Consider the following 14,670-nt stretch of genomic DNA (forward strand, 5'->3'; position numbering starts at 1 on the left):
CTCTATCTGGACCAGGATACCCTCTTTCTTGTCAGCCACGTGGTGACTAGGACTCTGGCAGGGGAATATGTTCTCAGGAAAGAGACAAGGAATTCACTTGTCTTTAGAACCCACAAGCTATAGCACTAAAGTACAGGTGTTTTGAGATAAGAACTACCTATATTTACAATATTGTTCCTTTAAGAGGAAATGCGTTCTGGTTTAGGTTTCTAAATTGCAGAGTGCCCGTGCTATGTTGGTGGCCACAACAGACGTCACCATTGGTAACCTGATGTGCTGTGTTTTCTGATGTTAATTTGTGTGAGCAGACTGGTTAGGTTTTGCTAAATTTGGTTCAGAAATAAGATAGAAGTGCCTTAATGGTCTTTTATTATTAACAGAAAACTAAAACTAACCATATGCCTGAAGTGTGATAGTAAGATTTTTTAAAAATCAGCTAACATAAATTCAGAGGCCCAGAAAATAAATGTCTCATGCCATCTGTAGGTTATGAAAGAGCAAATATTTATTCAAGGATTTTTTTTGTGTCCACAGTAATGAATTAGCATGTCTAAGTTTCTCGTGGGTTTTAGTCCAGTGCTGTCCAGTAAAACTTTCTGCTGTAATAGAATGTTCTACTCTGCAGTATCCAACAGAGGTTAGAGAACTGAATTTTTTATTTTATGTTAATTCATTTTCAATTCAAATAGTCACATGTGCCTAGTGACTACCATAATGGGCATGATTTTTTTTCTTTCCTTTAATGAAGGATGTCATTTCCCCCCTTTATGACATTCACAATTTTTCCTGCAACTCTTCTTTTTTTTTAATTTCAGAATATTATGGGGATACAAATGTTTTGGTTACATAAATTGCTTTTGTACAGTTTGAGTCAACATTATAAGGGTGTCCATCACCGAGATAGTGTGCATTGTACCCGTTAGGTGTGATTTTACCCATCCCCTCCTCCCTGCTCCCACTCGCTTGATTTCCATTGAGTTTGACTACCATATGAGCACATGAGTGTTGATCCATTAGTTCTAATTTAGTAGTGAGTACATGTGGTTTTTGTTTTTCCATTCTGGTTAGAAGAATGGGCTCCAGTTCCATCTAGGTTAATACAAGAGGTATTAGTTCACCATTTTTTTGTGGCTGAGTAGTATTCCATGGTGTACATATACCACATTTTATTCATCCACTCAGTGTATGGATGGACACTTGGGTTGTTTCCATATCATTGCGATTGTGAATTGTGCTGCTATAAACACTCGAGTACAAGTATCTTTTTTAATAAAATTTCTTTTTTCTTTTGGGTAAATACCCAGTAGTGGGATTGCTGGATCAAATGGTAGGTCTACTTTTCGTTCTTTGAGGTATCTCCATACTACTTTCCATAGAGTTTGAACTAGTTTGCAGTCCCAGCAGCAGTGTGTAAGTGTTCTTTTCTCTCTACATTCATGCCAGCATCTGTTGTTTTGGGACTTTTTGATACAAGCCATTCTCACTGGAGTTAGGTGATATCTCATTGTGATTTTGATTTACATTTCCCTGATGATTAGAGACATTGAGCATTTTTTCTTACGTTTATTGGTCATTAGTCTATCTTCTTTTGAAAAGCTTCTCTTTATGTCTTTTGCCCACTTTTTAATGGGGTTGTTTGATGTTTTCTTGCTGATGCTCGAGTTCTTTGTAGATTCTGGTTACTAGCCCTTTATCAGATGTATAGCATGCAGATATTTTCTCCTGTAGGTGTCTATTCGCTCTATTGATTGTTTCCTTGGCTGTGCAGAAAGTAGCTTTTTAATTTGATCAGCTCCCATTTATTTAATTTAATTTTATTTATTTGAGACAGAGTCTCTGTTGCCCAGGCTAGAGTGCCATGGCATCAGCCTCTTTTATTTATTTTTGTTGTTGCTGCAATTGCCTTTGGGGTCGTCTTCATAAATTCTTTGCCTAGGCTGATGTCTCTAAGAGTTTTTTCCACCATTTTCTTATAGTTCTTCTTTCATTCTTTCATTTTTACAGTTTCATGCCTTAGGTTTAAGTCTGTTATCCATGGTGAATTAATTTTTTGAGTGGTGAGAGGTGTGGGTCCTGTTTCAGTCTTCTACATGTGGCTATCCAGTTTTCCCAGCACCATTTTTTGAATAGGGATTCTTTTCCCCAGTGTATGTTTTTGTCTGCTTTGTCAAAAATCAGATGACAACATGAGGATGGTTTTATATTTGGGTTCTCTGTTCTGTTCCATTGGTCTAGGTCTCTGTTCTTGTGCCAACACCATGCTGTTTTGGTTACTATAGCTTTATAGGATAGCTTGAAGCCTGGTAAAGTGATGCCTCCTGATTTGTTCTTTTTACTTAAGGTTGCTTTGAATATTTGGGGTCTTTTCTGGTTCCATAGGAAGCACAGAATTATTTTTTCTAGATCTATAAAAAAATGACGTTGATATTTTAGTGGGGGTTGCATGAATCTGTAAATCACTTCGGTAGTATAAACATTTTAACAATGTTGATTCTACCAATCCATGAGCATATGTTTTTCCATTTGTTTACATCCTCTGCAATTTCCTTCCTCAGTGTTTCATAGTTCTTCCTGTAGAAGTCTTTCACCTTTCTTTTTAAAGTCTTGAAGTTTCTCCGCTTGGGCTCATATCACTGATCTAGGCATATGAAGAATGTTTTCTCTGTGTGGGCCAAGATAATGTCAAGGAGGTTACTCTGCTTGGTCCTATAGGAAATTCATTGATTTTTTTTTTTAATGCAGTGTTAAAATTGAAATTAATGTTATAAATGAAAGGCATCCTGTTCTGTAAGCCAAAGTCCTAATCTAGGATGCCAACAGAAGAACAGGTCAGGGCAAAGGCAACATTTGTTTTGCTTTCTAAAAGTGTAAACTTCCCCTAGAGTGTATCATGTGTAATTCTATGGTATGAATTGACATTTCAAAGTAAAGGGGAAAAGCAGAAAAGCCTATTTTCTCAAAATATAGGAAACATTTTAAGAAGTTGATATTACGTCAGACTAAACTGCCAAAAATATTTTCTTTCCAGGACAGAGGGTGGTTTAATTGTAACATATCAACAGTCACCAGTTTCAGATATCACCATGTATAAAATATATACACAAAAGCACACGCATTGCAGTTTTCTACTTCATACTTACTGGTCCCCCAAAAGCACTCAAAGCTTACTTTGTAAAATAGTGGTTTTGATATTTGTGGTGTCATCATTAGACATGTCTAATGTGGGAGTCCACCTTAAACCAAATTCTCAGCCATATCAAATTTCATTACATCTGTATTAGGATCTCTTATTCAGTTTTCTACTATTAATATTTTAAATGCAGCTGCTATTTTGGTCTTGTCATTGTGGTCTTCCCTGATTGGGTGATTAAAAAATGAAGTAGCCTCACTATGGCTAGCACCTGTTTAGATGCTCCAGGTTCGGATGCTGTGCTAGATATGGAAATGGATGCCATCCGACTCTGTGGTTGAGGGTGCTCAAAAAGTGTTCGTCGTGTGAGGAAAACAGTGGTCTGGACAGAAGGCACAACCCCTAACTTTAAAGCAGCTTATATCCTAGAGCGGGGACTATCGTGGCTTGGTTTCTGGAGGGTGGCCTCAGTTGATCTGCGTCTCTGTCAGTCCAGACAGGTGATCATGCTGCAGTCAGCAGTGCAGTGCCCCAGGGGAGGAGTGGAGGTTGAGTGTATGTTTAAGGATTCTTAGACCCTCACCTCTGCCCAGCCAGTCCCCATTCCAGGAATCAGCCTAAATTTACATGGCGCTTCCTCTGGGAAGCCTCTGAGCTCCTGGACTGGATTTTAGATCCCCCTGTATTATGTATGCACAGCTCCATTTGGCCATTTCGAGCACTTAGCCAGGCCAGATAATTCTGCTGTAGGGTGTTACTGGCTGTCACTCCAGCGACGCTTTAGAACAGGAGGCAGGTCTTTCAGGTGTTTTGGCACTGATTAGTCATCAACTCTCACTAGAGCCTTAACCGTCAAAATAGTTGTGGGCTTGTTCAGGAGTTACTGTAAGGAGAAAACTGGGCCTCTGAGAACCGGCAGGAGGATCCAGCAATTGAATCAAAACTGCTTGGGCCAGTGGAAGAGAGCCAACAGTGGAATGGAGGAGCTGGCCATGAACCCCTGATTCTAGTGGAGGCTGCACACCCGCTCTCCCTGGGCTGAGTCATGTGGAGCCCTTCACCGTCTTGCCCTCTTTGACCTGACAACCTGCATGCAGACCTCTCCTAGGGTATGAGAAGGGGAGAGTCCTCGTGTCACCATCTGGAAGGAATGTGGGCCCTCTCAGGTCATTGTTCCTCCAGGACGCGGTGATAGGTTCCTTCTCTCCAGACGTCAGCTATGTGGTGGCTTAAATGCTTTTGAGAGAGGAGATGCCTTAGTTCTGATTTACACAGAAACTGACAAAGGAACTTTCTCAACGTGTGACCTCCCTAAATGGGGAACTGCCTATAATTGGTCTGATTCTTACAGAACTAGATTGTCTTCTAATTAAGCAGTTTTTACCTCAAGGTAGTAGAAATTAAGAAATTTGTATTTCATAAAATGTCTAGCCATTCCTCAAACGCTGAGCTCCCGGAAACTCTTACCCACCAATATAGGGTATCAAAATGTTTAAAACAAAGGAAAATTTCTGTTTTACCCTAGTGGTAAATGCCATGTAAAGACAACATAAATCCAAAAAATGTGAATATTTATTAACTGTTATCTTAAATGCCACAGGCATTTTGCTGTCTACTCTATATTTAGCTTCGTTTTGACTACTTACATCACCCTCAGTTAAGATACTTTGTTTTTATTGGCCTAATTTTAGATGAACATAAAATACTTCACCTTGGTTTAAACCTGTGTTAAATGACTTGAGGATTATTATGTCCAGGTTGTTCCTAGCAACACTGTATAACACATAAAGCAAAGTACATAGTCTTTTATGTGTGTCTTTGTCCTTGATTCTACAGCTTAGAGATATTAGTGACTTTCATCCTAGCCTTTTTCATATGTGTTGTTGTCCTTGATTCGACAGTTCAGGGATATTAGTGACTTTTATTCTAGTGGGATAAAATTTAGCCTTTTAGCACTAGAAATCTAAGGGATTTTAATTTCCATTTGTAGAAAAAGTAGTGCATATTTAAAATATGAGTGTCTTTGCAAAGTGGTTGAGTATTTTTCTTGGGCCCGTTCTCCCCCATTTAAAAGGATAACTGATGGCTGCCAAATAACAGGGTCCCAGAGTCACATCTAGGGAGTTGTGACCTATGTACTGTGGAGAATAGAGCTCAGTGGTTTGTTTTGTTTTTTTTTTTTTTCTTCCTATTTCCAAGATAGTATGCTAATTACACGAATTTGAATTGGTTCCTCTGCAACCCATTTATGATGCTCTTTGGCCATATGCTTTCAGAGTTGTGTGTGTGTGTGCAATGTATGAAAGAGATGTTGCTGGGATTCTGGGTTTATAGCCCAGATGCTATTCAAGGTTAGGAAGCTGGTACAATTTAATCCTTGGAATCAGTGTTGTGGTATGGAAGAGCCTCTGTTTTATTATTTTCTCTTTGAACTTGTCTGTTCCTCTCACCCTTTGGATGCGAAAAGGAAGTTTAGGATGAGAACAAAATCCAGAAATCATAAAATAAATCATTGTGGCTTTAGGTGTTTTATTAATAGGAAAGTGTTATCTTAATGTACCGCTTTTCATTACCACGCATATCTAGGTTACTGAACCAAACCCTGTTTCAGCTGTAGTTTGGCTTTTATAGATTTAGTTAATCATTGGTATGCTCATATGAACTAGAATTGGAAATAAACATACATGTGTTAAGGTGGCAGGGAGGATTAAATAACAAAAAGCTAAGAGGTTAAAGAACTATTTCAAGGACTGATGCAGAAGGATCAGGGTGACTACAGAGGATGAGTACGTCAGAAGGCCTTGAATTTGAATTTGAAAAATATTCAGGAAATTCATATGGCTTCCAACTGAACTTAAAACATTTATTGAAAAGTAAGTTTGTTTTTTTCTGTATTTGGTAAATATTCTGTTGTTTTTCTGTTTCATTTGCTTAATGAGATCATGAAGTGATTATTTTTTAATTAAGAGTTTGTTAACATTTTAAATGTCATCCATTTGGCTGATATTTAAAACTGGTAATGAGTTTGAGCTTTTTGTTCTTTTGCCCTACCCATGCTTTAAACTTGTGGGCTAAGAGTGAATTTGAAAATGAAGGATTTGTTTTTTTCAAAACTAGGAAACTAACAAAAGTTACTGAATTTAGTTTATATAATTGCTGCAAAAATTACTGCTCTTTTTGGTAATAAATAAATGATGCAGACCCAGTAAGCTAGGAAGTATCTCTTTATCTTTCTTTAGGAAGCATATTATCCGATTAAGAAGATAACTTAATTCAGGTAGCAGATGATGCCAGGCATATGTGTTGGAGTCAGTGAGTGAAAGAGAAAGATTCCTTCTAGCTGGGGGAGTTAGGAATGCTACACAGAGCAAGTGGGCTCTGTCCTGAGTCTGAGAAAATGGGTCAATTCGTATGTTTAAATCTATGACTGTAACTATTAGTTACATTTTGACTTCTGGGATACAATGTTAGGCCCACTTCATAAAATTGAAGCATAATCAGTTGGAGATATTTCCAGCCCATATTATAATCTTTTCCTGCCTTGTGTAGCTTATAACACTTTTATAAAAAGCTTGTCATCACTTACCAAGATTGGCATCCTCTATAGTCCTAGCAGCAAGGTATGCTGGTCCTTGAGGCCAGGCAGAGCTGGCTTCAAATCCCTGCCTGACACTTCTGGCATTGGGTAGCTTACTTAGCTTCTCTGAACCTCTTTGCCCACCTGTAAAAAGTGGGTGATCATGCCTACTTTTGCATGCTAGTTTTAAAGGTTGGGATCCATATATGAAAGCATACTTTCTCGTTATGTTCACTTAAAAGTAAACTTGTTTCCCATACTTATGATCTTCGTATGTATCCATCCCGGATCTTAAAGTTTCCTGTTCGATAGTTTTAGCTGTTCAGGAGTCATAGATCTGTAGATGCTACCTAGCAGCCTGTACTTGATGCAGTTCCAGATTCTTCAGTCAGTTGACACAGAGTGATTGTGCAGGTGCAGATCTCACATTTCTGGTTCATGTACCTAAATCAAGGGGTCTTACCCATTTCTTCAACTAAAAAATTCTAATGGGAACCTAAACTTACCAGTAAGGCAACTAATAAAAGTGAATTCAAAGTTTATTTTTTGTAGTTTAAACCTGCTTGAGCTATTTCCTATGGTTACTAACATTTTTTCCTCTTTATAATTATTTATTTTTTTTTTTTTTTTTTGACAGAGTCTCACTCTGTCGCCCGGGCTAGAGTGCTGTGGCGTCAGCCTAGCTCACAGCAACCTCAAACTCCTGGGCTCAGGCAATCCTTCTGCCTCAGCCTCCCGAGTAGCTGGGACTACAGGCATGTGCCTCCATGCCCGGCTAATTTTTTCTATATATTTTTAGTTGTCCAGCTAATTTCTTTCTTTTTTTTTTTTTTAAAGTAGAAACAGTGTCTCGCCCCTGTTCAGGCTGGTCTCAAACTCCTGAGCTCAAACAATCCACCCGCCTTGGCCTTCTAGAGTGCTAGGATTACAGGCATGAGGCAGGCCTGGCCTATAATTATATTTCTTAGCTAAAGGGCAAAACATTCTCTTACCATTTCTGTGTGATGGGGTTGGCTGACCCAAGTGCCTTCCAGGACCAGACAGGTACACACAAATAAGGAAACAGGCCACTGCGGACAGTGTACATACGCCCAAAAGAGAGCAACCCAACCACAGCCCCGCAGAGATAGGCATAGTGCTGGGCTTCCGGATATTGTTTTTAAGGGTGAGACTCTGGATTTACATGTGAAATATCAGGGAGATAGTGGATATACTGTTGCCTGCCTCTGCCCCTTTTTTTTGTTAACTGCTGTTGTAAGTCAAACCAACTGCATGGCGGACTGGTTTGCCTGTGGGACATCAGTTTGGCGCCTCTTCTCTACAGTAACTATGTTGGTGCCTTGTGGAAATGGTATTTTCAAATGTTCCATGCCTTTTCACTTACATATGGATAATGGTGGTTTTATTTGAGTCACAGGTAATGATTCATAATCTTCACTGTTCACACCAGCTGTCATGATTTAAAGCATGCAATTTCAGGGAAAACAAAAGCAGGTTCTAGTAGTGTTCTGCCCGGAGGAGTCTTTCTTTGGTATTTAACTCTTTATTTTTATCAGAATTCCACCGTAAGATAGTATGAAAAATGCACTGGTGCATTGTAACTTTTATATGGTTTCAGAGTGGCGAAGTTGTTTTAAATTATTTGTGACAAGCCAAATCGTGACAAAACCAAATCGTTGAAACCCCTGAAGCAACTTCTTCATATTCATGTATTTATGATTATAGTTTAACTCTCCAAAAGTGGGACTTGTAGTGGGATATTAAAAAATCTGCCAGTAAAGTGTAATCTGCTGTGATAGGAATGTCCAGTAACCACTTTCTTAAATTTATGATAAGCCAACTGAGTATATAGTTAGCCATTTTAAATTTTAAAATGCAACTTCTTCTTTACAACTGCAATTTACAGAACCTTAGCTTTGAAACCCATCTCTTTTGAAGTATATTTTGTGAAAATGGGTATCTTGACCTTTCTGTAGGATCTAAAGTAGAATAGAGGAGAGAAAGGATGGAAGAATAAGAGTTCTTGTCCTCAAACAATGCCACTGTTGACTGACCGTCCTCTACAGGTTTTCATATTATGCAAACGAATACTTATTATATGCTGTGGCGTAAGCAAATGTGACTGTCTCAAGTTATTGGGGATCCTTTCCAGCCTTCACATTTCCCTGCCTTTTTCTTCTGAAGATTACAGTGAGCACAAATCTGGAAGAATGTTAATCTTTCTCACTTTTATTTTCAATAGGTGGAATACATGTTGGTATCTTTTGATCATGAAAATAAAAAAGTCCAATTGGTCCTGTCTGGAGAGGAAGTTCTTGAAACTCTACAAGAGAAGGGGGAAAGGACAAACCCAAAGTAAGCGGATATGTTGAAGGCCTATTTCTGAAACTGTTGGAACTACTAGAATATATAATCTTTTCTCAGATTTGTAGGAGGCAGGATAGCATAGCAGTTAAGAGTGCAGGCTCTGGTTCCAGGTCGCCTGGCTTTCAAATCCTGATTCGCCTGGCTTTCAAATCCTGATTCTTCTACTGAATAGCTGAATAACCTTGGGCAAGTTACTTAACCTTTCTGTGCCTCAGTTTCCTCGCCTTAAAATAGAGATAATGACAATACCTAGGGCACTAGGATTAAATACATTAATATATTAAAGCACTGTGTACAGCCAACTAAATATTAAAACTTGTTATTATTAAGCATTGGGGGGGGGAGCAAAAAAACCACATTACCAAAGCATAACTGGGGTCAGAAATCATGGTGCAAGATAAAACTTGCAGATGGGTTTTGTTTGGCTGGCATAATGTTTTCAAATATTTCTTTATTTAAATAGACGAAGAGAGGGAGGGAAGGGGATATGTATTCTCCAGTTCATGTTCTACTCTCTAGTTTTTGGGAAGCTGCATTTGGGTTTGGACACCTATAAGGCCTCGTCTCCTTTCTAGCTTGTCCTGGACGGTGAGTCCCATGTGTACATTTTAAGTTATTTACAAATATTTTGGACCTAATACTTGTTAACCCTTATAGATGAAGAGCTGTGGAAAAGTAATAGCTATTGGAAATTGTGAATGAGTTCTTGGCTTTGTTTATACCTAATGGTTTCTAAATTTTTTAAGCAATCTTAAAACTTTAAAAAATGGAGTAAGCTGCAGCAAAAGAATAAATGGAACTAAATTGTTTCTCCTCTGTAGCCATCCTACCCTCTGGAGACCAGAGTATGGGAGTTACATGATTGAAGGGACACCTGGACAGCCCTACGGGGGAACAATGTCGGAATTCAACACAGTCGAAGCCAACATGAGAAAACGCCGGAAGGAGGCCACTTCTCTATTAGAAGAAAATCAGGCTCTTTGCACAATAACTTCATTTCCAAGGTTAGTTCCTATATTAACGTGCCCCAGAAGATATATTAGAGCTGTAGATTGTAAAGACAGCAGGTTGTGAGCCAAGCATTTCACCCTACAATCCTCACACTTTACATACAGTTCATACTTTGTAAGCCACATTTAAGACTCTGTAATGCTAGAGCTAAAGGCAAAATCGCATGGCAGCTTCAGTGGGTGGGTCGTGGCTGCCCAGAGCACTGTGGTGAGAGCGCTCGTCTGGGTTTGGGGGAAACACCGTGGGGACTGTGATGAGGACCAGCAGTGGTGGCCACGTCCACCGCAGGCAAGGGTGGAGGGCACAGCACACCCGCCAGACAGTTCCGACCCTGTAGGCAGTAGCCGAGCCTCCTGGTGACCTCCGAGTGCTCTTCTCACTTGACTGTGATAGTTGCTCCCTCATGCACTTTTCAAAAAGGAGCATTTGCCTACTAACATGGTGGTGTTGGTGGCAGGTCAGGTCACCTGTGCTCCCTGTGTACTGTCAATACATATTAATTATGAACAAGATGCAACATTAGGTCATGTTTGGATATTGTACTGCAAAGATTTAAGATTTGTCATCACATGTAGTTATGACACATACTAGAATATGTAAAAGTAAATATAAATAGTGAAATAATGTTCTTAGCTTAGAATGAGGTGTGTAAATATTGTACATATTATATGTAGAGTCTCTATGTGAGAATGCAGTTCTCCCAAATCATGAATATGAGTTGTCTGCGCTAGCTATCTGTCAGATCGTGATAGTATACTTACCTCCTCACAGTTCAGAAGAGCTTTGAGGGTTGGTATCCATGGCCTAGAACACTTGGAACTATTTTTATACCTTTTTTTCCCTGATAAATGTCTGTAACAAACACAAACATTCAGAATTATTCCATTGGTCTTAGAGAGGGGCATTTAAATGGAAATTTTCTTTTTATTAAACCTTCATCGTCGGCCAGGCATGGTGACTCATGCCTGTAATTCCAGCACTTTGGGAGGCTGAGGTGGGAGGATCACTTGAGGCCAGGAGTTCAAGACCAGTCCAGACAACATAGCAAGACCCTATCTCTACAGAAAATGACAAATTAACCGAGTGTGATGGTGTGCATCTGTAGTTCCAGCTGCTTGGGAGGCTGAGGCAAGGAGGATCGCTTGATCACAGGAGTTTGAGGCTGCAATGAGCTGTAATGGCGCAACTGCACTCCAGCCTGGGTGATAGAGCAAGACCCTGTCTCCAAAACAAACAAAAAAATCTCCACTGTAACATCTAAATAGTCGAAACCTTATTTAAGCCAATCTTCAAACATTTATAGAAGCATCTCTTATTTTCTGTGATTCCTTCATTCCATTTGTGCAGGCCACTCCCCTCCCCACCAGAAGAAAAAACCCCAGCTGGGTGAGGGTGGGCAGGTGTGTTTTGATAAGAGTTGGCAGATTTCTTCACCCTAATGTTTGAAAGAGAGGAAAAATCATTGACTCTGCCATTCACTCAGACACCTGAGTGCCTGCTCCATGCCGGCCCCAGGCAGTATGGGCAGGCCGTCACGATTGAGAGGAGCTAGCGGGAGATAAGTCAGTCATGCCCACAGATTCAGGGAGTGCAAACTTGGGGCAGTGCTGTGAGGAAGAGGTGGGGAGCAAAGCATGTGACGTGGCTTTCTAATGCACTCTGGGGGCTGGCGGGTGGGTGACTGAGTGATGTCAGGGTTCTACTAGGAGGTGTGTAACTGGAGTAGGGAGGGGAGGAATGTCCTGGAGAAGGGGGAGCAGTGTGCACAGAAGTCCTAGCATAAGCCAGGCAAGCGGGGGCCTTCTGGGAACTAAAAGAAGGCAAGCTGGCTGGTGTGAGTAGGAGGAATTTTGGTTGTCATCCTAAAAGCAGTGGGAGGCCTTGGGAAGGTTGGATTGGGCGGGTAGCCTCCCATTTTTGCTTCTCAGCCCTCACCGGGGCTGTAGTGTGAGCTTGGACCTGGAACAGGTGCCCCAGCTGACTAGGAGATAGGTGAGGGGCTCACCTGGGGGAAGCAAAGGCAGCCTGCATGTGGGTGCGTAGATCAAAAGGTGGCAAAATCAGCAGACCTGCTGGGGGACAGAAGAGATGTCAAGGCTATTGCTTTAGTGATTGTCCTGAAAACCTTAGAATATCAGAGTAGAGGCCAAGAAGTAGGTTACAGATGTTATATGACAACTTTTAGTGAACTGGAAAATTTAATATCTTACATTTTCCTTTTTTCTCCTTAACATTAAGAGGGTTGTACATTTCACTTAGCAAATTGAAAAAAAAAAAAGTTTGTAACACAAACTAGAACTGTTTTATATTTTAAAATTTAGGAATGTGTAGTATAGATAGGCAGTGGTGGTTCTTTCTTGGCCACAAGGTAAAGTTTTTGGTTTAACTTAATGTGTCTCTTACCTTAATTGAGAATGGCTCTATATGGAATAGTTGCCCTTTTTTAAAGCTTCTTATGTCATTATCAAAGGAGAGTTGAAACAGGAATAAGTTTTATTCTAAAAATAAGTGATTTTTTAAAGCCTAACCATATGTATTAGGATAGGAGGATATTTTTGGACTTGAAAACAAAACAAGAACCAATATTAGTCATTTAGTGGTTAGAAGCTCCCCCCTTACATCCACAGTAAATGATAAAAGTTTTATAGTAATGTGGGATCAAGAGAGAAAGGGAGTGTTCTAGTCTTAAATGTAAACAATGTGATTTTTCTTTCTGTAAAGAGGAAAAGCTCTGTAGTATAGAATTGTAGTCTAAAACATTGGCCACGAGACTTTAATTAATTACATAAAATGAAAATTTAGTTCCCCATTCACACTAGCATTTCAAGTGCTCAGTAGCCACGCGTGGTTGGTGACTATCCGTTGGTTTGGACAGTACAGATATTAAACATGTCCACTGTAAATGTCTGAAGATCCGAGCGCTGACTCTGCCTTCTCTCTTCCAGACAAACACATTCTCAGTCTCTCTTCATCTCGCCTGATTATAGTTAGCAAGGAATCCCCCAGATTTAAGATTATTACTCAACTAAAGGACTCTTCCTAAGGTTTGCAGGCTCATAGTAAATAATGCACATAGCTGCAGGAATTCTCAAGGGCCCTTAGAGCTGGGAACTGTTTTCCAGATAAGATCAGCAACTTCAGTTGTTTACAAGGTGGATGTGGGCAGCCAGTAGGTACTTTATTTTATAAAAGGTAGGGGTTAAAAATAAGGCATTGGGCTAGTTGGCCCTTAAGCCAGAAGTTTCCTACCACTGATCTAAAACCCCAGCAAGAGCCTCCGCTGGTTTGCTCTCACTAGCTTTGTTAATCTTTGTCCTCCCTCACAGCATGCTTAACTTTGATTTTAAATTCCTAACTTGGAAAAACCAGTGGCATCACTGCAGGTGATGTGGAATTTGAGCTTTACAAACTCAAAGATAAATATGGAGCTTCATTTTTCTGTGTTGGAATTAGAGCTCTTCTTTAGGTCAAGTAAGATAATTGGGTTGGGTTTCAGACTGCAGGAAATCGCTGGTGGATGGGGACACCGGCAGAGACACTGCCACATCTTGGGGGATTCGTGTGATCTGTAGAGGCAAAAAACAGAAGGCCCCTTCCAGATTTCCAGATTCAAACAAAGCCTACCAGGAGGTGGGAGGCAGTGGTGGTGTGCAGGGGGTCAGAGGAAAATCTGAGAGTTTAGCACTGGGAAAAGAGGATGCCTCAGAAGCTGTGTAGAGGGACATGTACAACCCGTGACAATTGATGTGACCAAGGGAAGTGACATCTGTGTTGTCCTTCCTATTAGATGAAGAGGTGGGGAGGACCGAAGTAAATGCTCTGGATTGTGAGTAAGCAGAGACTCCGGTAAATCAGTGCTGGGCTGGAATCACAGAAGAGCAAGATGAAGTTCATGAGATGCAAGCAGGAAGTGTAGGCAGTGGTTGTAAAGGGGCACAGCACTTACAGAGCATTTGTTTCGTAAACACACAGCCTCTGAAATGGGAATAACAGAGGCGAGATGTTCTTAACAGGTGCAATGATGGCAAAACTACACATAATTTATTCCTGAAAACAAATCCCATCTACTTAGTTCTTCAATTTGTTGTAGATTAGGCTGTCCTGGGTTCACAATACCCGAGTACACACCCAACCCGGTTGAAGGAGGAGCTTCCAAGTCCCTCTTCTTCCCAGATGAAGCAATAAACAAGCACCCTCGCTTCAGGTGAGTATGGCTTTGGGTTGAAAAGCAAGAGCCCCTCACTCAGATCTCTGCCTTCTGAGAATGCGGTTGTCCAAACTGGGAATCCTTTTTGAGCATTTACTGAATTCTGGCTCCTTCCCTAAATAACCGGAGAAGGCGGCAGACATACACCTGTTCATATCCTCGGGACCTCCATTGCTGCTTGGTGGTCACTTCTTGCATCCAGCCTCAATTTGTCCATTTTCCAAGTCGTCTTAAAGTCATTTGTCTAGCCACTATCCTCTCTCTTATGGGGAGATTACTTTCAGTCCTAGTTGTGTAAACACCTACTTTGGGAAACTTTCCCTTAGTTATTCCTACCTTTTTCCCCTCTCCAAGTTACCATCAGTATCTGTGATCGCT

At 40.4% G+C, this 14,670-nt stretch overlaps 1 protein-coding gene across 1 annotated transcript in view; it reads left to right on the forward strand.

The window, feature by feature from the left end:
• The window catches only part of GCLC (glutamate-cysteine ligase, catalytic subunit), a 50,348-nt gene that overhangs the window by 16,553 nt on the left and 19,125 nt on the right, over window positions 1-14,670 (forward strand). The window contains exons 2-4 of the mRNA XM_012648602.1: window positions 8,950-9,062; window positions 9,896-10,078; window positions 14,176-14,289. Of these exons, the coding sequence (XP_012504056.1) occupies window positions 8,950-9,062; window positions 9,896-10,078; window positions 14,176-14,289 (410 nt within the window). The remainder of the gene's footprint in view (window positions 1-8,949; window positions 9,063-9,895; window positions 10,079-14,175; window positions 14,290-14,670) is intronic.

Source organism: Propithecus coquereli, unplaced genomic scaffold (genome assembly GCF_000956105.1).
Source record: "Propithecus coquereli isolate 6110/MARCELLA unplaced genomic scaffold, Pcoq_1.0 Scaffold29, whole genome shotgun sequence".
NCBI lineage: Eukaryota > Metazoa > Chordata > Mammalia > Primates > Indriidae > Propithecus > Propithecus coquereli.